Source organism: Euleptes europaea, chromosome 2 (genome assembly GCF_029931775.1).
Source record: "Euleptes europaea isolate rEulEur1 chromosome 2, rEulEur1.hap1, whole genome shotgun sequence".
NCBI lineage: Eukaryota > Metazoa > Chordata > Lepidosauria > Squamata > Sphaerodactylidae > Euleptes > Euleptes europaea.
This window is the reverse complement of record NC_079313.1, coordinates 11,860,768-11,884,949: the sequence shown is the minus strand read 5'-3', so window position 1 is coordinate 11,884,949 and position 24,182 is coordinate 11,860,768. Positions and strand designations below refer to the sequence as shown.

The 24,182-nt window shown below is 50.3% G+C and overlaps 1 protein-coding gene and 1 non-coding gene across 2 annotated transcripts; both read right to left on the bottom strand.

Moving 5' to 3' along the window:
* Positions 1 to 463: 463 nt before the first annotated feature.
* On the bottom strand, positions 464 to 23,826 carry EEF2 (eukaryotic translation elongation factor 2). The gene is made up of 15 exons (XM_056844543.1): positions 23,692 to 23,826; positions 19,855 to 20,069; positions 18,174 to 18,355; positions 16,621 to 16,832; positions 16,320 to 16,498; positions 14,059 to 14,164; positions 11,496 to 11,609; positions 10,570 to 10,708; positions 9,412 to 9,607; positions 7,145 to 7,403; positions 5,421 to 5,528; positions 4,645 to 4,998; positions 2,583 to 2,765; positions 2,065 to 2,197; positions 464 to 716 (listed from the first exon to the last, which is right to left on the bottom strand). The coding sequence occupies exons 1-15, from the start codon at positions 23,692 to 23,694 to the stop codon at positions 523 to 525; spliced, it is 2,577 nt and encodes an 858-aa protein (XP_056700521.1). The 5' UTR covers positions 23,695 to 23,826; the 3' UTR covers positions 464 to 522.
* Positions 13,897 to 13,965, bottom strand: LOC130474064 (small nucleolar RNA SNORD37). The gene has a single exon (XR_008933212.1). It is a non-coding gene; the product is annotated as a small nucleolar RNA SNORD37 (small nucleolar RNA).
* Positions 23,827 to 24,182: the final 356 nt, after the last annotated feature.

The window sequence follows — 24,182 nt, the reverse complement described above, 5'->3', positions numbered from 1 at the left end:
TCCCCTCTAGAAGACTTCGACCCCGTCTCCTCCTTATGGCCCCAGATCAGAAACCCCCCGCCCCCGACCCTCCCTCCTGATGGCCCCAGATCACCTCTGACCAACCCTCCCACTAAAATCCACCCTCCTTTCCCTGCTGCCTCTGAAGACCTCCCCCTCCCCCAAGCAAAGAAAGCAGGGCTTTCAGCCGCCAGTGAATAAATATGGAAAAACCAGGCCTCTTTCTTCTCCCCGCTCCTTCCCACCCAATCATGTCAAATGGAAATGTGGGTTCCCCCCCCCCGACGGTTACAATGGTACTGACCAGAAGGACCCCGAGTGATCGACGTACGGATATGGGAAACGCTAAGCCTGAACACAGACACAGCTCTCTATGGACTTAACGCAAAAAGACGGCCCCCTGCTGCCCTCGGTGCCGCTGCCGTAACGTTAGTTAAATTTGACTGGGAGTCCCACAAAGGTCATTTCTGCAAATTTATTTTTTTTAAATCTGGTGTTGCAGGGTTGGTTGGCAGGTTTGTTTTACAATTTGTCCAGGAAGTTGTCTAGCGCTGGAATGCCCTCCTTCAGCCCTTTGCGCTTGCGGGTCTCGGCCACCACCTGGCACGGGCGGCTGGTGTTGTCAAAGGGGTCTCCGGGCAGGATCTGCCAGTGGTCGAACACACACTGCGGGAAAGCCTGGCCCCCTGTGTTGGATCTCAAGTCGGCGGTGAAACCTGTGAGGGGGAAGAAAAAAAAAAAGAACGAATGGACGTTTTGCGACGTTCCAGTCTGGTTTCCCAACAAAAGAATCTGAGCGCTCCTGCAGAAAAGGAGCTGAAAACGACTCCCAGGAACAAATACCTCAAACCATAACCCAGCCTTTTACTTCCCCACCCTGGCCAGCCAAGGTGCCTTTGGGAACCATATATGCTAGCGCAGGGGGGACACATGTATGAACCTCTCTGGCTAGGGGCAGTCTACAACTATGAGGTTTAGCAACATCTTCCTCTTCTTCCTTGAGCCTGTACAGCCTCCTTTTGACATTCTCGACTGCCAGTATTACAGAGATGGATCACGATGGATAGCCGTGTTAGTCTGTCACTAGCAGTAGAAAAGAGTAGGTGTCCAGTGGCACCTTAAAGACTAACACATTTTCTGGCAGGGTGTGAGCTTCCGTGAGCCACAGCTCCCTTCTTCAGCTACAGCTAGAATGTGATACATTCTGGCTGTATCTGAAGAAGGGAGCTGTGGCTCACGAAAGCTCACACCCTGCCAGAAATTTTGTGAAGTCTTTAAAGGTGCTACTGGACTCCTACACTTTTCTAGTAGTACACAGAAGTGCATCGCGCCAGTTGTCTGCTTGCTAGTGTGCACATCTTCGGCAGCCCCTCCGATAAGAATTCTATAAACCTCAAGCATTTTAACCCCTGCCCCCTGCCCCAAAAGCACTGAACCTTTGAAACGCCATTTGTGGGAACCTGTGGGCGTACAAAGCCAGATACTGCCCGTCGTGGTATAAAAAGCTGAAGTCGGATCTTTTCAAGACTGGGCCTGCTCTAGCTTGCAACGCCGCAGTTTGTTCTGTGGACATTTTGCCTGTCTGAAGAACCAAGGAACGCAGAGGTCTAGGAGAAGAGCCGGCACACTAGGTTGGATCCAGACTATTTTCCAGTGGGAGAATCGAATTTACCTGCCTCCCCCCCACCCCCACAGATCTCCATGAAGTTATGTTATCCGGGGTAGCGAATCCTGATATCATGTGTGTGTGTGTGTTTCTGCGTCGGAGGTTAATCAGCTAAAACTGCCACAATTTAGCAGGGGTACGCACCACTTCTCTGCCTGGCTAGCCTACTGTCCTCTTTCATGTAGGAAGGAACTCTACAATCTACCAGAAAAGTTTCTTTCCATTGACCACAAGCAGTTGTTCCCTGAAACTCCCGCGTATTCTGGTACCGGCTCCCAGATTCAGAAGAGGAGAAAATGACTGCAGGATTTAAGGTTGCCATCAGCTTAATGTGGCCGAGTACGTAACTGCACGTAACCCAACACTTGTTTGTTATGCCTTGCTGGCATCCCACTTACCGAAAGACTCGTTGACGGGGAGGTAAGCCTTGACCACAAACATGGGCGTTCCAGCCACCTGGGACTCTTCAAAGACATGGCCTCGCTTCCTGTTCAGCACACCGTAGATGCCACCTACAACCTGTTCTGGGCACTGGAAAGAGAAAGGAGTTGGTTTTTATATGCCAACTTTCTCTGCCATTTAAGGAACAATCAAATGGGCTTACATTCACCTTCCCTTCCTCTCCCCACAACAGACACCCTGCGAGTTAGGTGGGGCTGAGAGAGCTGTGACTTGCCCAGGGTCACCCAGCTGGCTTCACATGGAGGAGTGGGGAAACAAATCCAGTTCACCAGATTAGCCTCCGCCGCTCACGTGGAGGAGTGGGGAATTGAACCTGGTTCTCCAGATCAGAGTCCACCGCTCCAAAATACTGCTCTTAACCACTACACCATGCTGGCAAGGGCAAAGTGACCACGGGGTGCCTGTCTAGCTCTCTGCCCACAGAAGCACCCGGGATCGCCTTCGCTCCCTGTACCTGGATCTCCACAAGGTAGATGGGCTCCATCAGGCGGGGCTGGGCTGTCAGCATGCAAGCGTAGAGGCACCTCCTGGCGGTGGGGATGATCTGGCCGCCCCCACGGTGGATGGCATCGGCGTGCAGCGTCACGTCATGGACGTCGAAGCGGACCCCACGCAAGTTCTCCTCACAGAGGGCACCCTGCAGGCAGCAGTGAGGGAGGGGCAGGGCTCAATGATCAAGAAACTCCAAGCAAAAGGCCATAGGCTCTCCCCCCACCTCAGAACCCCTACTAAAAGGGTCCTTTCTCTAAGAATCGAGAGCCGCGCCAGGCAAATTTGATGGTCGTGGGCTAGATGGATCAAATGCCTGACCTGTTCATTGGTTCATTAAGGGCCATGCACATTTAACGTTACCATTCTCTCCCCCACACTCCGCTAAAAGTAGATGATGTCTTCCTCGGGTATTTTTAAAACTGTCACAGTGTGTTTCGAGGTGAATTATCGCCCAACATGCCCCCCCCTGTGTTTTCGAAATGTTCGAAATGTCTGCACAAACTTCAGTGGTGGAAGCTGCAAGCCATGAGGAGGGCAGGAAGGGTTGCGCCAGTGTTTGTCTCTCGTGGCCCTTTCTTACAAGCCCAGGGTAATGCCGATCGCTGCTTTGGCCAGGGATCCTGCAGGGTTTTTTGGTCATCTTCTGGGCATGGCGTAGGGGTGTTGTGTGAGGGAGGGGAGGTAGTTGTGAATTTCCTGCATTGTGTACGGGGTTGGACTAGATGACCCTGGAGGTCCCTTCCAACCCTATGATTCTATGCTTCTAAGTCGCAGCTGAGTTATGGTGACCCGTAGTGTTGTCAACGCACGAGGCGAATAGAAGTGGTTTGCCACTGCCTGCCTCTGTGTAGTGATTCTGGACTTCTTTGGTGGACTCTTGACTTAAGTACTAGCCAGGGCTGACCCTACTCAGCTTCTGAGATCTGACAAAATCAGGCTAGCCTGATCAAGGCCCAAAGCCAATGAGTTCTTATATAACTTCCTGAAACATGGACATCAGGAAGTCACACTGCACGTAGCAATAGCAATGATTTCCTCCCCAGTATAAGGAGATTGCACACCTGCTTGTTAGGTCATCTCTTTGTTTTGCAGCTGTTAGGCGCGAGAAAGTATTTTTCTTGAGACAGCGAGGGCTTTCTACCTCGCTATTTCAGAAATGTGCTCATCAGTATTTGCGGAAGTAATCATATGTGTTTCTGCTGACATTGCTTATTACAATAGCCATTCAGATACTTAGTAGTAGTAAACATGATTGCGATAAGCAATTTCAGAGGTTGATCAGTAGATAGGTTTCCTCAAAGATTCAGGTAGGTGTTTGGGTCAATTATTGGTTACTCGAATAAGAGAAACAACAGGACTCGTGGTTCAAAAGATTATATTGTGTTAACAAAAGTTGTTCTCAAATGTTGTAAAGGGTTATTAACTTTTTCTGGCACGATAAAGCAAGAATTGTTACGCGGCTGCAAACTGCTTCAAAAGCAGAGCTTTGGAGAATTTTCAGCTTGTAATCTTTCTAAGCGTTGCGATTGGAAAAGCCGAACGCTAAATTGTTTATGAAAAGAATGATCATGTCAGATTTAAATAAGAGCTGATAAGTCACACAACATAGAATTAATGATTGTACGTACACAATGGGGGCAAGTTCTACTAAAAGGATATAATTGCATAGAATAGAAATGAAGTAATTCAAGTTAGGAGTTTTCTGCCTATACTTTGTATTTCTATAAGAGATTACAGTCGGGGGTAAGAAAGGGAAAGCGTGTTATGGGCACGGACACTGAATGTAATGTAATGACATTTTGTTTTCCCTATATGTGTTTTCCTTTTTTCTTTTCTGTATCCTTTAAAATAATAATAATAATAATAAAAGGAAAAGCTGAACGCTGCATGCAAACCCTTCTCCTTCCTTTAAGGCACTGACAACTTTGCTCTCGCAGTTTGGTTGCCGGGACAACCTTCCTTCTCAAGCCTGTCTGCTCTGAGAGAAAGACCCGTCACCGCCCGAGGGAAGGCAGGGCCCTCACCTCCTTGGTGGCCCACTGGAAGCCAGCCACCACGCTGTCCTTGATCTCGTTGAGGTACTGCACCCCCTTGGTGATGTCGGTCAGGATGTTGGGGCCAGTGCCGTCGGGGCCGAAACACCAGATCTTGCGGGCCTCCGCCACGTCCCACTCGTACTTCTCAGCCAGGTAGCGGGCCCGCTGCTTCAGCTCCTGCCGGGAGGAGACGTCCCCTTTGTCGATGTCCTCGGCGAGGCCGTCGGGGAAGGGCCGGGCTTTCATGTACAGGCGGTTGTGTTTGTTGGGCGACTTGGACAGGCACAGCACACTGGATTCTTCGCTGACCGTCTCACGGTAAGACACCACCGGGTCTGATTTCTGTTGAGACAAACCGAGAATGTATCCTCCCTCCTGGTTTTAAGCCGATGGCCTGCAGTTAGTTTTGGGAGCGACTGCGAGTTTATCATCTGCCTTCGCCGCCCGCTATTGTAACGTTAGCGCTCCCAACACATTAGCGCAGGGGTGTCAAACTCAATTGTTACGAGGGCCGATATGACATAAATGTCACTTGTTTGGGCTGGGCCTTGCCTCGCCAGCCGAAATCACGAAGGGGGGGGGGAATACCTTGGCTAGCTCGCGGGCCGGATAAGAGCTCTCAAGGGGTCGAATCTGGCCCCCAGGCCTTATGTCTGACACCTCTGCATTAGTGTCTCAAACAGTACACAAAGGTATTATTTATTTCATTTACACACCCACTTTCTCCCCGACGGGGCCCCAAAGCAGGTGGGGGTAGGGCTTACTTTGATTGGAATGCAGGCGTGGTCCTCTTCGAGATCCTTCAGGCAGATCTCCAGATGCAGCTCCCCAGCACCAGCTATGATGTGCTCTCCGGACTCCTCAATGATGCACTAAGAGAGGGGGGAGAGCCAGAGAATGAGGTCAGACGTTTGACTTCCCGTACCCTTCCATCAACAAGGTGTGCGGTGCAATCCATGGAGTCAGGCTCACCCTCAGCCCACGGCAGCCACATGAAACCTGGCCCGGCGGTACTGCACCCTTAATCGGAACTCCTCGTCCGCCATTCTCTTTGCTATGGGATGGAGCTCGGGGGCAGCATGCCCCACTGAGGCGCTGACTAGCCCATCCACCCCACGGCATTAGGGCCTGCCCTAGGCGGCACTCCCAGCCCCAGCGGATGGCTGGCAGTGAGGCCACTCCTTCCTTCCCTCTGCTGTCCCTGGCCTGACTGTTGTGGTGTGGGGTCAGGAGGGTAGGCTGTGGCAGCCGGGGCGGAAGAGTCTCCTCGCCTACCCACCAGGTGGATGGCTTGGGCACCCCAAATTCTTGGCCTGGCCCTGGATGACGTAAATGCCAATGGGGGGGGGAGAAGCACTCACATGTCAGCTACAGGGGACCTACGTGTCCCGTCATCCTCGACTAGGGCCAGGGTCTTTTCTGCCCTGGCCCCAACCTGGTGGAACACCCTTTCTAATGACACCAGAGTCCTGTGGGACCATAAGGGATTTCCACAGGGCCTGTAAGACAGAGTCATTCCGCCAGGCCTATAGTCGAGGGTAGCAACGGGTTGTCATCAGAGCTGGCCTTCCTACCCCACTTCTTCTGTCAAATTACCTCTGGGGGTCCTGACTGTTTCTCCAGGAAAAGATATAGTCATGGATTACAAAATTATAGGTTTTTAGACTAATACTTTATAACATATTTTAATGCAGTTGAGACATGGAAGCCATGTTCTAGTACAAAAAGGATAAATAAACTTACAGGGAGCTTCACTATACTAGAAGGTAATTTGAATGTTGGTTTTAGAAATAAGATTATTATTTTTTTATTTTTTTGACCTTATATCCATGGTGAATATACTAATGATTTCTCTTTCCTGCTTTCCTTTTTCTTCCCAAAGGGCTTTTATACATTTTTTTACTGTTTAGTATGACAGAATTATATCATTCGGATGTGTCCTAAATTATAACTCTATGACTGACCTCTGAGGAAGGCCTTCTCAGGCCGAAACGCGTTTGTTTCTCCAGGTCACCATGGCCCTATACATCTAAGCGCCTCCTGTTTTAACTATTTAAGTGATCAGGGATTAGGATATTGTTTTAGGAAGAAGAGTCGGTTTTATATGCCAACTTTCTCTGCCGCTTGAGGGAGAATCAAACCGGCTTACAATCACCTTCCCTCCCCCACCACAAAAGACACCCTGTGAGGTAGGCGGGGCTGAGAGAGTGCGACTAGCCCACAAGTTGCACCACTGGCTTCATGTGTAGGAACGGGGAAACAAATCCAGTTCACCAGATTAGCCTCCGCTGCTCATGTGGACCCAAGCAGATGCTCTAACACTGAGCTACAGCCCCTGTTTGCTGGTGTTAGTTGCCCTGAGCCTGGCCTCGGCTGGTATTGAAAGCGGGGTATACATTGTAAGATAAATCAAACAAAAAAAAGCAATTGAGGTGGAAATGGAACGCAGGGTGGCCATGCACTCCCAAGCTTCCAAGCACCCACTGACCTGCACCATAGGGTCCGACTTGGCCAGCCTCTTCAGGCCTTCAACCAGCTTGGGCAGGTCGGCCGGGTTCTTGGCCTCAACGGCCACCCGCACCACTGGGCTGACGCTGAACTTCATGACGCGCATGTTGTGGGAGTGCTCGAAGGTAGTGATGGTGCCGGTCTTCACCAGGTATTGGTCCACGCCGACCAGCCCCACGATGTTCCCGCAAGGCACGTCCTCGATGGGCTCGACGTAGCGGCCCATCATCAGGATAGTCCTGGGAGGAAGACAGGAGGCGAGGAACGTGTCAGATGATGACGGTCACACGGGACATGCAAATGGATCACCTCCATAAAGCCAGCCCTCCCTCCCACACTTGAACACATGAAGCTGCCTTATCCTGAATCAGACCCTCAGTGCATCAAAGTATTGTCTACTCAGACCAGCAGCGGCTCTCCAGGGTCTCAGGCAGAGGTCTTTCACATCACCTACCTGCCCAGTCCCTTTACCTGGAGATGCCGGGGATTGAACCTGGAACCTTCTGCATGCCAAGCAGATGCTCTACCACTGAGCTGCAACCCCTCTCCATGGCTCAGGCAGAGGTCTTTCACATCACCTACTGCCTAGTCCCTTTAACTGGAGATGCTGGGGATTGAACCCAGGACCTTCTGCATGCCAAGTCGATGCTCTACCACTGCTGCCCTGGGGAAGTTTTAAGTTTCATGAATGGAAGGGTTAGCATCATTTGCTACTAGCAATGGGTATTCATAGGTACACTGCTTCTGTCCCCATCTGTTTGACGATCCCTGCTGAGCGACAGCTTGTCCCCCGGCTAACTCAGCTCCTCAGCTGGCAGCAGCTATCCAGGGTCTCAGGCAGAGGTCTTTCACATCACCTACTTGCCTAGTCCCTTTAACTGGAGATGCCGGGGATCAAACCTTCTGCATGCCAAGCAGAGGCTCCTCCACTGAGCCACAGCCCCTTTGAGGATTCTAGTTGGCTAGGTGATATTCCAAGGAGCCTCCTTCCGCAGGGTCAACTGTCTCCTTCAGATGTTGCTTAGTAAGTTTCGTGGCCCAGGGACAAAACTGCTTTGTGTAGCACCCTTTGAAAACCGCACAGGAAGAGCCATGCCTTTGGGCGCCTGCACAATCCAGTCCCATTATAAGGCCCCTCCCAACTTTGACTCAAAGCGCAGTTTTTGGTGATGAAGAATAGTTGGTTTTTATATGCCGACTTTCTCTACCACTAAGGAAGAATCAAACCGCCTTACAATCACCTTCCCTTCCCCACAACAGACACCCTGTAAGGTAGGCGGAGCTGAGACAGCTCTAAAGAGATGAGACTAGCCCAAGGTTACCCAGCTGGCTTCATGTGTAGGAGGGGGGAATCAAACCCAGTTCTCCAGATCAGAGTCCAACGCTCTTAACCACTACACCATGCTGGCTCTGCAGGTTCTTCTACATTCCCATTAATACCATGCAAACTGCTGTTGGGGGGGGGGAAGAGCTAGTGCCTAACTGGTCACAGCCGCCTCCGCTTTCAGCTTATTTCACGCCACTTGGTCCTAGGGTTGGAGCCCACAAAAACAGTCCCCCTCATAGACGCATGAGGCTCTTGCAACAGTAGGCTTTTGGCTCCAACCCTTCCCCCCCCAGCTTTCTATTTCATCCTTGTCCTTCTAAGAGGAACCTAAAAAAGGTAAAGGTAGTTATCTGTGCAAGCAGCGGGTAATTACTGACCCATGGGGTGATGTCACATCCCAACGTTTACTAGGCAGACTGCGTTTATGGGGTGGTTTGCCATTGCCTTCCCCATTCATCTACACTTTACCCCCAGCAAACTGGGTACTCAGTTAAACGACCTCGGAAGGATGGAAGGCTGAGTCAACCTTGAGCCGGCTACTTGAAACTGACTTCCGGCAGGATCGAACTCAAGTCGTGAGCAGAGCTTTAGACTGCAGTACTGCAGCTTACCACTCTGCGGAATCTAAGCATGTAGTTAAATTAACTCTGCGATTGCATGGGGACCGGCATCTTTCTTAACACTGCCAGTGAAGAGATGACGCAATTTTTAAAAGCAAAAGAGAAAAAGTTTCCCTAGAGGAATGTGGTAATGAAACAAATTTCCTAACTGACACCATTGGCTGGGGGAAAACCCGACAAAAGATCAGGAAGACTAGAGGAGAAAAACGGAGTGGGAGGGCTATGATTGGTGAGACCCTGCCCACAACTTCTGGACTGGAGAGGAAGGTAGTGGCAAAATCCTGAAAAGGCGACACAGACCTTTGGATCGGCTTCAGGTAAAGATCTTCCTTCTTGCCTGGGGTGTAATTTGGTCCCATGATTCTGACTTTCAGGCCGGTGGAGACGACCCCAGAGAAGACGCGCCCGAAGGCGTAGAAGCGGCCTTTGTCAGAAGTCGGCACCATCTTGGAAATGTACATCATCAGGGGGCCCTTGGGGTCGCAGTTCTTAATACCTTCAAAGGAGGAAAAGGAGAAAATTAATCTTAGAATCATAGAGTTGGAAGGGACCACCAGGGTCATCTAGTCCAACCCCCTGCACAATGCAGGAAATTCTCAACCACCTCCCCGCCCCACACACACCCAGTGACCCCTACTCTATGCCCCTCCCTCTCTTGACTTGCCTAAGATCATAGAATCAGCATTGCTGACAAATGGACATCTAGCCTCTGCTTAAAAACCTCCAAGGAAGGAGAGCTCACAGCCTCCCAAGGAAGCCCGTTCCACTGAGGAACTGCTCGAACTGTTAGAAAATTCTTCCTGATGTCTAGATGGAAACTCTCTTGATTTAATTTCAACCCGTTGGTTCTGGTCCGACCTTCTGGGGCAACAGAAAACAACTCGGCACCCTCCTCTATAGGACAGCCCTTCAAGTACTTGAAGATGGTTATCATATCACCTCAGTCTTCTTCTCTTCAGGCGAAACATACCCAACTCCTTCAACCTTTCCTCACAGGACTTGGTCTCCAGACCCCTCACCTTGTCTTCAACAAAGGGTGATATATCTGCCCTATGCTGATTCCCTGATGAAACATCCCCTTTTTCAAATACTTTTAGACACAACAGGGAAAACTGTGGACAGGCCTGATATGGGTATCTACCTGTTTCATCTGTTGGGACTTAATTTTTATTTATTCACTTCCCTTGTTCCCCCTAGGTGGTTACCTCACTCTCCTCCATTTTATCCCACCCTTTGAGGTCGGTTAGACTCAGAGTGTGCAACTGGACGGCCACGCAGCAAACGTCTGTGGCAGAGCGGGGAATCGAACCTGGGTCTGATATTAGTCTGACACGCTAATCCCTACCCCACACTGGCTCTCTCCAGCTCCTTCAGTCTTGATACGGGGGAGGGTGTCTCGAGACCAGACAGGCATGGGGCCTTTCCCCCACCCCTCGGGAAGAAGCCGCTCCACCTTACCCATGGCGGCCTCGTCGTCGGGGGGTCCTTCATACAGCAGCTCACAGCGGTACTTCTGAGCCGTGACTGGGGAAGGCAGGTGGATGGTGATCATCTGGAGCAGGGCCTCACCAGCAGGCAGCCACCGCCGCATGACAGCCTGGGAAGCACAAAACCCCACAAGGGGCTCAAAATCACCACAGAGTGACAGTAATACCACACCGGGGGAAAGGGGGAGAATAGAATGAGGTCCCTATGGCCATTTATGCAGGGTCGATTTTTATGCTTGCTCAAAGCTCTTTTTTGAAATGCAACCTTTAAAATGCCTAATTCACAGTGCCTAGGCAAAAGGAGAAATCCCCCCCCCACTTGCCTGCTCCTTCACTCCTTCCATTAGCAGGCTGGGATTTTGCGTGCTTCCTTGAGGGGATTCTTCGAGGCGGGGGAGGAGCAAACACAAAAGGTTGCGTTAAAGGGGCTCTTAAAAAATACAAAGTGGGTATGCGCCGGCCCTGCAGTTACTTCCTGAATGACGGTTCAGCGTGAAAAATTCAAAAAAATACGCGGGGCACTTTAGCCTGGAACGCACTGCTAATTACCAAGCATAAATGGCCTATGAGGGCGCTTCTTCTGACCACTGGTGCCTTCCAGTAAAAACAACGTTGCACTTACGTGTAACTATTGTTCATTGAGTGGTCCTCTGTGCAGGCCCGTATGAGTACTGCGCATGTGCAGGGCGGCAAGCGTGCGCATGAGCAGTACCCATGTGGGACTGCACAGAGGCCACAACGAGGAACTGAAGCCCCCTTTCCCCAAAACATGTTCCCTCTGATTATACCTCAAAGGGCAGATTCTCCTGCCGGGGTTTCAGCTCGTCAGCAAAACATTAACCTTTTCCTTCCCCCATCTGAGGCCCACTCCCCTCAGACCCAAACAGCTGGACTCACCTTCAGCAAGGGCTTCCCTTCCTTATCTTTGTCCTCGCTGTCCAACTTGATGTCCAGCTTCTCGATCAGCTTGGCTGTCTCGTCCTTCCGGAAGTTCATGATTGCGTCAAACACCTTGGAAAGGGAGGGAGAACGGATGTTAGGCGGCAACAACCCACTCCTGCATCCCCCCTCCCTTGGGTAGTGAAGCACGGCCGCTCTCTAATGACCATCCTGGAGCTGTACAAACTCCTGTGTTTTGGCCTACTTGTATTTACAACACATTAAGGCACTTCTGAGACTCAAGTCAAAAAGAGACAAGACAGGAGATTGAATGCCATGGAACCTGTTCCACTAAAGCTGGTACCTTCATAGGGAGAAGTGTAAGGTAAGTCACCTAGGCAGAAACAACATAAGGCACAGGTACAGGATGGGAGATAGTTGGCTTGACAACAGTACACGTGAAAGAAATCTGGGAGTCTTAGTGGACCACAAACTGAATATGAGTCAACAGTGTGATATGGCGGCTAAGAAGGCCAATGAAATTCTGGGCCGCATCAATAGGAGTATTGTGTCTAGATCAACGGAAGTAATACTACCACTGTATTCTGCATTGGTCAGACCTCGCTTGGAATACTGTGTCCAGTTCTGGCCTCCACAATTTAAGAAGAATGTTGACAAGCTGGAGCGTGTCCAGAGGAGGGCGACCAGAATGGTCAAAGGTCTGGAATCCATGCCCTATGAGGAGAGACTTAAGGAGCTGGGTTTGTTTAGTCTGGAGAAGAGAAGGTTAAGGGGTGACATGATAGCCATGTTTAAATATTTGAAGGGATGCCATATTAATGAGGGAACTAGCTTGTTCTCGGTTGCTTCAGAGTAGGACATGGAGTAATGGATTTAAACTAAGAGAAAAACGATTCCACCTAAACATTAGGAAGAACTTTCTGACAGTGAGGGCGGTTCGACGGTGGAATGCGCTGCCTTAGGGTGGGTAGGTGGGTGGAGTCCCCGTCTTTGGAGGTCTTTCAGCAGAGGTTGGATGGCTATCTGTCGTGAGTGCTTTGATTGTGGGATCCTGCATGGCAGGGGGGTGGACTGGATGGCCCTTGTGGTCTCTTCCAACCTTGTGAGATTTTGTGATTTGTGAAGAAGAGCTGGTTTTTATAACCCACTGTTCTCTACCACTTACGGAAGACTCAAAGCGGCTTACAATTGCAGTCTCTTCCTCTCCCCACAACAGACACCTTGTGAGGTAGGTGGGGCTGAGAGAGTTCGGGGAGAGCTGTGATTAGCCCAAGGTCACCCAGCAGGCTTCGTGTGGAGGAGTGGGAAAACAAACCCAGTTCTCCAGATTAGAGTCCACTGCTCTTAACCAATACACCATGCTGGAACGTAAGAGCCCTGCTGGATCAGACCAGTGGTCCATCTAGGCCATCATCCTGTCTCATACAGAGGCCAACCAGCTACTATGGAGGACCAACAACAGGGCACAGAAGCCAAGGCCTTCCCCTAAAGTTGCCTCCCGGCACCAGGATTCAGACGTTCACTGCCGCTGAATGTGGGAGATTCCCTTCAGTCATGATGTAGCTAGCAGCTACTCATATGTCTCTCTTCCATGAATCTGTGTATAAGAACCCAACAGGAAAGGTTGAAGGAGCTTGGCCTAGAGAGGAAACGACTAAGAGGTGATATGACAAACATCAAGTACTTGAAGAGCTGTCATAGAGAGGATGGTGAGGAGTTGGTTCTTACCTGACCTTCTGGGGCAACAGAAAACAACGGGTTGGAATTAAATCAAAAGTTTCTGGTTAACATTAAAAATAACTTTCTGACAGTTAGGGGCTTCCTCGGGAAGTGGTGGGCTAGATGGCCATCTGTCAGATCATGAGAGGGAGGGCAGGAAGGGTTGTGTCAGCGTTTTGCTCTCATGGCCCTTTCTTACATGCCCAGGGAAATGCCAATCACCAATTTGGTTTCAGGAAGCAATTTTCCTCCAGGCCAGATTGGCCAGGGATCCTGGAGGGTTTTGCCATCTTCTGGGAATGGAGTAGGGGTCACTGTGTTGTGTGTGTGGGGAGAGGAGTAGTTGTGAATTTCCTGTATTGTGCAGGGGGCTGGGACTAGATGACCCTGGTGGTCCCTTCCAACTCTATGATTTTAAGTGCAAGGAGCTTGAAGACGAGGAGAAGCACAGCACTGCTAGGGGAACAGGACCTGTGGGATCCAGCCCAGAAGATGGCGATGAGACACAGAAGCATCTCTGATATTTTTAGAGAGGTCTGAAAAGGACATAATTCTTGATTTTCAGGAAGAGGCTCAGGGTAGAACAAACATTCTTGACTCATAGTCAAGAAACCTGAAGGGGTTTCTCAGCACAGAACTTCTTGAACTCTGTAGAGAGATCTGCAGGGAGCTGCATTTGCATCAGATCTTAGAAAATCTCTTCAGACAAACGTCAGGTCAAAGTGAAGAAATTTTTCTCATCATCACGCGCAGAGATGTGTGGCGCGTGTGCAAGGGCTAAAAGGCTCTCTTGGAGGAAGCCACGCCTGATTTAGGAGCGTTTTTTTTAAAAGTACGTTACCTTGAAGATTGGGTCCAGAATCAACTGGCTAAAAGTCCTAGGTAGTTTCTTTCCTTCTGGGCTGGTAGCAGACTTGCTAAATTTGCCGGTGGCTGGGTCGAAGAATCTAAAGAGAGAGAGAGAGAGAGAAGAATTTATTTTTATATGCCAATTTTCGCCACCATTTAAGGAAGAATCAAACCAGCCTAAAATCACCTTCCCTTCCCCATAACAGGCACCCTGTGAGGTTAGTGAGGCTGAGAGAGTGTGAATAGCCCAAGGTCACCCAGCTGGCTTCATGTGAAGGAGCGGGGAAACCAACCCGATTCACCAGATTAGCGTCCGCCACTCATCTGGAGGAGTGGGGAATCGAACCCGGTTCTCCAGGTCAGAGTCCACTGCTCCAAACCACCGCTCTTAACCACTACACTACGCTGGCTCAGCGTCGGTGCCTACCTTCTCAGAATTATCCTGCTGCGGAGCCTCCCTGATCAGGCCTGTACAAACTCCTACACTGCTAACCACCATCAGATGGAAGGTCCCTTGCTGGGTCACATGGTGCTTGGATAATAATCTGGCCACAGACACAGCCAGGTTATCTAGTGCCAGTGCAAAACGAGCGCCTGCATGCAAATAGGCATTTAGACGCAACTTTCTTATAACTTTCGGAGTTTCTTCAAAGCGACCGTGAAATAATAAACCACAGGCAGAGTATAACAGCCTTATCTTCACCAGACAACAGATAGATTAAATGACGGTTGTGAGAACAAACAGGAAAGTGTGAAATCAGTGGAGTAATAAGAGAAGATCTTATAGAAGAATATAAATCACAACTGAATAAAAAAATTGGTGTTTCTGTCTTTACCTTTCCACACAGGCAGACTATCTGTTTCATTGGACTATCTAGGAATCTGCCAAATAATTCTTGAGGAGTAAGGCATTGTGTCTGGCCAAGAAGAAAAGTCTTCGAAAGATTGGAATGGTCAAGAATTCTAGACAGTCTGGGAGCACTGGAAAAGATTGGGTACTCTGTCCCCAGAAAGAGGGTGCAAGTTTCCTTTTGGCATCCCTACACACGTCATGATGGTCCCTAGTTAAGTATCTGTTTCTGATTTGGATCGTAGTGTTATCTAGTGGACTTGTCTACTCGGACTGGCTGCAGCCAAGACCTCTAACTCCTCCTCAACAGAGATCCTGTACCGAACGATTTTGGAAATTGAACTTGAGAGTTTCAGCAGACAAAAACTGGGGCTTGACTACTGAGCTACAGTGGGTTCTCCCTCAAGACTACTGGAACTATTTGAAAAAGGATTCAAGGTACTCAAGGAGGATAAGAACATAAGAAAGGCCATGCTGGATCAGACCCAGGCCCATCAAGTCCAGCAGCCTGTTCACACAGTGGCCGACTAGGAGCCTCTAGGAAGCCCCCAAACAAGACAACTGCAGCAGCATTGTCCTGCCTGTGTTCCACAGCACCTCATGTAATAGGCATGCTCCTATGATCCTGGAGAGAATGGGTGTGCATCATGACTAGCGTTCGTTTTGACTAGTAGCCATGGATAGCCCTCTCCTCCATAAGAACACAAGAAAAGCCCTGCTGGATCAGACCAAGGACCATCAAGTCCAGCAGTCTGTTCACACAGTGGCCAACCAGGTGCTTCTAAGAAGCCCACAAGCAAGACGACTGCAGCAGCATTATCCTGCCTGTGTTTCACAGCACCTAATATAACAGGCATGCTCCTCTGATCCTGGAGAGAATAGGTATGCATCGTGACTGACTAGTATCTATTTTGACTAGTAGCCATGGATACTCCTCTCTTCCATGAACATGTCCACTGACTAGTATCCATTTTGACTAGTAGCCATGGATACTCCTCTCTTCCATGAACATGTCCACTCCCCTCATAAAGCATTCCAAGTTGGCAGCCATCACCACATCCTGGGGCAGGGGAGTCCCACAATTTAACTATCCGTTGTGTGAAGAAATACTTCCTTTTATCTGTTTTGAATCTCTCACCCTCTGGCTTCAGCAAACGACCCCACATTCTGGTATTATGAGAGAGGGATCTATTTCCCCCACAAAAGCAGCAGTCCAAATTTACTGGGTCCAGATCATTGCATGCCCCAGAGGCCGTTAAGTGCATTTGCCAGTTGCAATACACCAGCTGGATGCAGCCATACACATTTTATGCAGCTACAGCAGATTGGTTTGGAAAAGAAAGACCAGTGGAATTTCCTCTCACAAGACCATGGCTTCAAATGCTTGGGCGGAGCTTACCCACCTGTCTCCCCAAAGTTTCTTCATCATGTCCTCCACCTTCTTGGCGCGTTCAGCCGCGTTCAGCTGCCCTTCGCCTTTGGCTGCAAACTTGGCCACGTACAACTCGGCAAACTGCTTCAGGGTGAACGCCCAGCCGTGCAGGCCGGAACCAAAGCCCACGGTGCCCAGAACTGGATCGATCTGGAAGGCAGGTAGGTGCAAGTCAAGACTCAATCCACCTCAAAAGGAAGATGTACAACAGATCCAAAACCGACTCCTATCTAAGAAAGGGGCAATTTATTTACAACTTCACCCCCGTTTACCATAATGTTGCCCATCGGGCCGCTCTCGCCTTCACCGTAGGTGGAGATGATGACATTGACGTTCTCCACGATGCGCTGGAAGGTCTGGTACAACTCTTCAGGCTGAAGCTGCAGCTCGAGCAGAGCCCGGTCCATCTTGTTCATCATCAAGACGGGCTTGATCCTCTCGGCAATGGCCTGGCGCAAGACAGTCTCCGTCTGGACACACACGCCTTCGGGGGAGAAAAAGAGCCAGGTTGGGTTTGCTGGGGGGGGCGGCCTACAGCTGCTTGGAGACTGCAGGTATTCTACTGCCTCCAAGAGAGACAATTTAAAAGACTCCGATCTTTACAATATAAAAATAAGGGTCCTTACACGGTCTACGTCCAGGCATGATCGTGGGGGGAGGAACTGTGGCTCAGTGGCAGAGAATCTGCTTGGCATGCAGAAGGTCCCAGGTTCAACCCCCGGCACCTCCAGTTAAAGGGACTAGGCAGGTAGGTGATGTGAAAGACCTCAGCCTGAGACCCTGGAGAGCCGCTGCCGGTCTGAGTAGATAATGGTCAGGCAGGATTGAAACCATTGAACACGTCTTATTAGATTGCTGTTACTATTAGGAAATTAGATCCAGGCTCATTAGACGAATATTGCCCAAATGCCCAGGTAGAACAAGCTCCTTTTATACTGACTTTCTCCTTGCTGACTGCTCCAATGAGACCAATGAGGTGGCAAAATTCTGCGCACAAGCATGTTTAATAAGGCAGAAGAAGGTTACCTAAATTTTAATTAAAGTTATTTAAGTGTTATAACTGCACCATTTAACTATTTATATACGTCTAGAATTATATCAATTTGTTGCTGGTCTTTGACCGTAAATAAACTTGTTGTTGTTGTTATTTAGACAATACTGACTTCGATGGACCAAGGGTCTGATTCAGTAGAAGGTAGCTTCATGTGTTCCCCTTATCATTTGGGAGGGGCTGTGGCTCAGTGTAGAGCCTCTGTGTGGCACGCAGAAGGTGCCCGGTTCAATCCCCGGCGTCTACAGTTAAAGGGACTGGGCAAGTAGGTGATGGGAAAGACCTCTGCCTGAGACCCTGGAGAGCCGCTGCCGGTCTGAGTAGACAATACTGACTTTGATGGACCAAGGGGCTGATTCAGTAGAAGGCAGCTTCATGTGTTCCCCTTAAATCATTTAGGAGGGGCTGTGGCTCAGTGGTAGAGCCTCTGTGTGGCATGCAGAAGGTCCCAGGTTCAATCCCCGGCATCTCCAGTTAAAGGGACCAGGCAAGTAGGTGATGTGAAAGACCTCTGCCTGAGACCCTGGAGAGCCACTGCCGGTCTGAGTAGACAATACTGACTTCGATGGACCAAGGGCCTTATTCAGTATAAGGCAACTTCGTGTGTGTGTGTGTGTGTGTGGGGGGGGTGTCTCGCCTCCCACTAGGCACCCTCAAAGTCGCAGAGCCTCTCGAGGCCAGAAAACTGAACTGGGGTATATGAAAAGCCAATAAACCAGGGAGGGAGGGCTTAACCCGCCAGTCACCACACCCAAGACAAGGCAGGCGTCTCACCGGAAACACAGTCCACAACAACCAAGGCACCGTCGGTGACGCGCAGGGCGGCGGTGACCTCCGACGAGAAGTCGACGTGACCCGGGGAGTCGATCAGGTTGATGAGGAACCCGCAGCCATCTTTGCTCTGCTTGATGAATGCCAAGTCATTTTCTGACAGCTCGTAGAACAGAGAAATGGCCCTGTGGGGAGAAGCTGGTACTTTCAGGCATCCATTCCCCCCCACCCCCTGCATATGCACCTCAGTGAAACAAGACGGTCTCTTTATCAATCTTTGTAAACGGTTTACTGCTAGCTTGGAGTGGTTCCCGACGGTCACAGGAGCTGAAATGCAGGCAGAGCCTGACTCTAGGCTGGTGTTCAAACCAGTTGTGCCAACGCAAGTACCCTCAACATTTCCACTTTTTCAGGATTAGGTTCTGTTCGCTTCAAATCCACTTGAAGCACGCGCAAGTGCCGAGGCACACACCGAAGAAGAAGAGTTGGTTTTTATAATGCTGACTTTCTCTACCACTTAGGGAAGAATCAAACCGGCTTACAATCACCTTCCCACAACAAGACACCCTGTGAGGCAGGTGGGGCTGAGAGAGTGTGACTAGCGCAAGGCTGGCTTCATGTGGAGGAGTGGGGAAACCATCCCGGTTCACCAGATCAGCCTCCGCCGCTCATGTGGAGGAGTGGGGAATCAAATCCGGTTCTCCAGATCAGACTCCACCGCTCCAAATCACCGCTCTTAACCACTACACCACGCTGGCTCTCAAGGCACATTGCGGCCATTCCTGGTTATACAGAGAGAAGGGAAACAAGGAACAGAATTCCTTAGCTTCAGCTAACCAAATGCGTTGGTATTTTATGTTCGCCAGCCCTTCGATTCAATTCTGGGTACAGGTTGCCAACACAGCCCCCTTTCTAGAAGCCCCACCTAGTGATAGCACACACACACTGCAAACAAGGTGGGGGTTTGCAAGGAAGTCATCCGCCCCTGCAGTTCAGGAAGTCCTCCTTAACGGCTGGTAGTCCCAATCTTAAGGACCAACTCATACAAACGTGATCCTTTCCAAAGTGTTAATTGTGGAATTTCCTACAAATCTGGAGAAGCAGAGAGCCTTGTTTGAATAGACAGGATTAGGGCACAGATTGGGGGAGGGGCAACTGAGGATACACCCCCTTGCCCTGCCACCCACACATCTCATAATTTCCAGAGGGGGGAAATGACTGCTCTCTTTAAGTATTTGAAGGGCTGTCACTTTGAAGGGCTGTTCCTCTTGGCAGTAGAGGATAGGACTTGCAATAATGGGTTTAAATTGCGGGCGGAAAGGTACAGGCTGGATATTAGGGGAAAGGTTTTTACAGTAAGAGTTGTTCCGACAGTGGAATCGGCGACCTAGGGAGGTGGTGAGCTCCCCCTCACTGGCAGTCTTTAAGCAGAGGCTGGACAAGCCCTTGTCAGGGATGCTCTAGGCTGATCCTGCATTGAGCAGGGGGTTGGACTAGATGGCCTGTATGGCCCCTTCCAACTCCATGATTCTACCCCATCACCAACAGGAAAAAGCTATGCAAAACACAGTCTCTGCAAATGAAACTAACTGGGTGCAAAAGATTCAGTGCTTAGTTCCCGTCCTTGGGACACTTGACAAGGGTTCCTAGAGAAACCACAAATAGCCGAAAGAAGCCGACTTACGTGGACTTGATGGTGATGCACCTCTCCTGCTCGTCTTTCCTTGTGTCGGTGAAACGCGTTTCTCCAGCGCGGGACGAAGCGATGATCCCAGCTTTGCACACCAGCGAATCAGTCAGGGTGGATTTCCCATGATCCACGTGGGCAATCACAGACATGTTCCGGATGTTGGCCTTCTTGTCCATGATGGCCCGGATCTGGTCTACAGTGAAGTTCACCTTGGAGGGAGAAAGGGGAAGCGGTATGGTTACACACACACACGCTTCAGTTCCTGAACCATTTTCTAGAGATCGGACAGCAAAGTCATCTACATGTTTCTTCTTTGTCATTTTATATGCGGCTGATCTGATCAGGGAAGGAGGGGCTGTGGCTCAGTGGTAGAGCATCTGCTTGGCATGCAGAAGGCGCCAGGTTCAATCCCCGGCATCTCCAGTTAAAGGGACCAGGCAAGTAGGTGATGTGGAAGACCCCTGCCTGAGACCCTGGAGAGCCACTGCTGGTCTGAGTAGACAATACTGACTTCGATGGACCAAGGGTCTGATTCAGTAGAAGGCAGCTTCATGTGTTCATGTGTATAACAGCAGCATGATAGGCCCCAGCCTTACATAGGCAACGACCTAAGAGTCCACTTGTCTGGTTCCTGTGACATCCAAATGAGGCAATACTAATTGCAGCTAATCTCCAATCAAGGCAGCAAAAACATGGCGGTGAAACTTCAATCCCCCTCCCCAGGGTTTCATTAGGTAGGCAGCAAGCTATGTGGTAACCAGTGTTCGCCTGATTTGGACATCAAAGCAACGTTACAGGTAAGGGGCAGCCCTCAAACCTGTGGGGTTCTCCTGACTGCTAGATCAAAACCAGTGCCCCAATGTCTGAACTGGAGCATACCGTAACTGAAGCAGCAGAGGGTAGGACTCACAACAATGGGTATAAATTACGGGCAGAAAGGCACTAGCTAGACATTAGGGGGGGGGAACTGCGTATGGTGAGATTTGTTCAGCGCTGGAATCGGCTGACTAGGGTGGTGGTGAGCTGCCCCCTCTCCTCTGATAGCCTTCAAGCAGCAGCTGGATGGACTCTTGTTGGGGATGCCCCAGGCCAGGGGTGTCATACATAAGGCTGGCAGGCCAACTCCGGCCCCTTGAGAGCTCTTATCCAGCCCACAAGCCAACCACACACCCCACTCTCGATCTGGGCTGGTGAGGCCTGGCCTGACCAAGTGGCATTTATGTCATATCTGGCCCTCGTAACAAATGAGTTCAACACCCCTGCTCTAGGCTGATTCTGCATGGCCTGTGTAGCCTCTTCCAACTCTGTGATTCATACACGATCCTAAACACCTTCTCCCTTCTTTCGTTTTGTTAACTCACATCTGGGGGTTTGACTGCTTCCCAGGGTACCACGGCTCTGTACATAAGCACCTCTGGTTTAAATTATTAAGTGATTTAGGAATTTAAGAATGAGGGCTTTTAATCATTTAAAAGCTATAATTATGGTTTTATTATATATTAGTGTTGTATGATGCATACTGTTAGCTGCATTGAGCCCGGCCTCAGATGGTGGATCGAAAGCAGGGCATAAGTCGAAACATAAATAAAGAAACATTGGCAGGGGGGCAGACCTCACCTGTCTGCCATGTGGCACATGAGGCTCAGCCCACCACGACAAAAAACAAAAAGGGGAGAAAGACCCAACCTAAAACCGTTTATCTGGTCGATACGGGCATGCACACCTTGTATGGAAGCCAGCAAGCCCAGAAAAGAACAAGTAGAAAGTACATAAATTTTATAGAATACAGTTTGCAGAGAGTCAAATTGGAATACATCCCTACCTGGGTTATTATTCTGCTATAACACTGTTATACATGTTGCATTATGTATTGGTGTGCATTATAAGTGATGCGATTAGACCACTGATGGAGGCCAGGGAGGCAAAATGCGTCGGGGTTTTACTTTATCAACCTGCATCTGTTGCCATTTGTGCTTTCTTTTAATATGACTTAATGTTTTTAATATAGATATCAACACCTTAAAATAAGTATATTTCTATACATAATTGAGCCTTTTCCCACCCAGTCTTTGGGTACCCAGCTCAGCCCACCATAACAGAAACCAAACTGGGTATATCTCTGGATTTCTCGAATCGTGATCACAGCAAAGCCTTCCAGCTCAAGCCGACCTTCGCAATAGGCTCTTCACCTGGAAGGCTTGGCTCTGTTGACTTTGCTTCCATGTGATCGGCACCAGAGAGACCGTGACGCCACAGGCTGTATAGGGCAAACCAGCCTTGACCAGCGACTTCACAGCTTGGCACAGAGATGCGATGAGGTAGTCCCAGAAAGCAAAAGACGAAGGTTTTTTTTTCTTTTGAAATTACAGATGAGCTGGCCAGCCACGCAGCTCTGTGGGGGAAAAGCCATCCTGCGTAACAAAGATGCTGCCATAAACGCCCCCGTGACACTCACAGCCCCGTTTGTTTCTGGTACAAGACGGCACACTGCAGAACTGGCATCCATTTCCCAAACTGGCCCCACTCGAGGAAAAACCAGATCTCTAGCTTTCCGGTGTTTCTCCGCAAAAGACTGCAGAGTTACATAAGAGGGTGACTTCAATGCAGGAGGAGGGGGGAGAGATCAGATTCCATGGTTTGCTGCAGTACCTCCCTTTGGCTGAGAGAACGTCCCAGACTTCCCCCCTGGCCGTTCCATGCACGCCCCTCGGGCATTTCTGCCACGTAACTTAAGGGCTGTGAATGTCTCCCGCTCAGCTCCCAAACGTCTGCTTCAATTGTGATTTTTTCCTCTTCCAAATCATCCTGAAAAGTTACTGACCAGAGGCAGTTCTGAAAGAGTTCTGCCTCCAGGGCGCGACTGAAATCCTACCAGTCAGGCCCCCAAGAAGGCGCCCGAATGTACAACGGAGGGGCAGCCTAAAGCCCAATTGGGGATGTGTGCCCGAAACCCCAAAACCGGGGAGGCAGGCACACAACCTCTCCACCCAACACCCCGCTTTAAGAAACCAGGAAGTAACACCTCTGTACAAATAGAAGCCAAGCCCTTGCAAGCAAAACATGCCCTTTCCTGGCATTATGTAATAGATATTGGGGGAGGGAGAAATCCAACCTTTTTAAAGATCATTTTAAAATCACGCCACTCTGTGGAAAACCTCAACTTACGACTTTTAAGGAATTTGCTAAGGGTAAGGAAAAATTGGGGGGGGGGGAGCGCTGTCCCCGTATAGTTATGCGTTTTATTTTACTTCATTTACCCACTACATCTCTCCCCAAGCGGCTTACGTCGCTCTCCTCCATTTTTATCCTCACACCAACCCTGCCAGGTAGATTAGGCCGAGAACGTGGGACTGGCCCAAGGTCACCAGCGGGGCACCACGGCAGAGGAGAGATTCGAGACCGCGTCTTCCAGATCCTGGTTCTCCACATTTTAGCCGCTGCTTCCACGCTAACCAAACCAACCGCATCCCCGAGGGTCTAAAGACCTCCCCCGCCAAACGAAACCGGATTAGGAGCGTTAAAATATAGTGTAAACCCGCAGTCGTAGGGCCACGTTCCCGTACCCATCCATTTTGGATGGGAAGCTCCTCGCGGGCAGAGACCAGGAAGGGCTTTTTTTTTTTGGTTTTGCTTTTTTAGGCACTTATCCTATGGCCTTATTGTCGTGGAATAAGCATTCATCGGACCAGGCTTCTTTAAGGCTCTCCCTGCCGAACTCTCCCGCTAGGCCTCGCCTTCATCCCGCTCCCACCCGGGGCCCCAAACCAGCCCGCCAGCTCGGCCCCGGTCCCCGGCTTCCCACCAGCCCAAGCCCGGCCTCGGATGGCTTACCATGTTGGCGGATGGCGTCGGATTCTCCGAAGGCCGCGAAAGGGACTGCCAGGGGGCGGGGGGGAAAAGAAAAGGCCGGCAACAATGGCGGCGGCTCCGGCAGCCCTGTCTCGTTGGCAGGGGCCGAGCGGGCGGAAGAGGGCGCTGACGTCAATAGGCCGCGCTTTTATAGAACGGCGCCGGCAAGGGCGGGGCCTCGGGAAGAGAGGTCTCGGCGCATGCGCCCCGAAGTCTCCCGCTTCCCTCCTGAAGCCGCTCTTTCTCCGGAGAACCGACTCTATGATCAGAGAGAGGCATGGCGGCGCTGTTGCTGTCTCTTGTCCTGGGGCTGCGCATCCGCGCGGCTTTTAGCCAGCCCGGAACCGGCTGTGCGTTCGGTGAGCACGTGATTGCAATGCGGAGCTTTCATTCTAATGCTTTAGGGCAGCCGCGCTGCGCCTTCTCACTTCCATAGCAATTTATTCTTTGTATAACATTCTGAAGTGTAAGGA

Bases quoted from the DNA above. Each gene is read 5' to 3' on its own strand.
- EEF2 (XM_056844543.1), bottom strand. The intron at 11,610-14,058 runs GTAACGTACTTT...TCCCTTTCCAAG, and splicing joins TTCTGGACCCAATCTTCAAG to GTGTTTGACGCAATCATGAA. The intron at 4,999-5,420 runs GTAAGCCCTACC...TTGTCTCAACAG, and splicing joins ACGCCTGCATTCCAATCAAA to AAATCAGACCCGGTGGTGTC.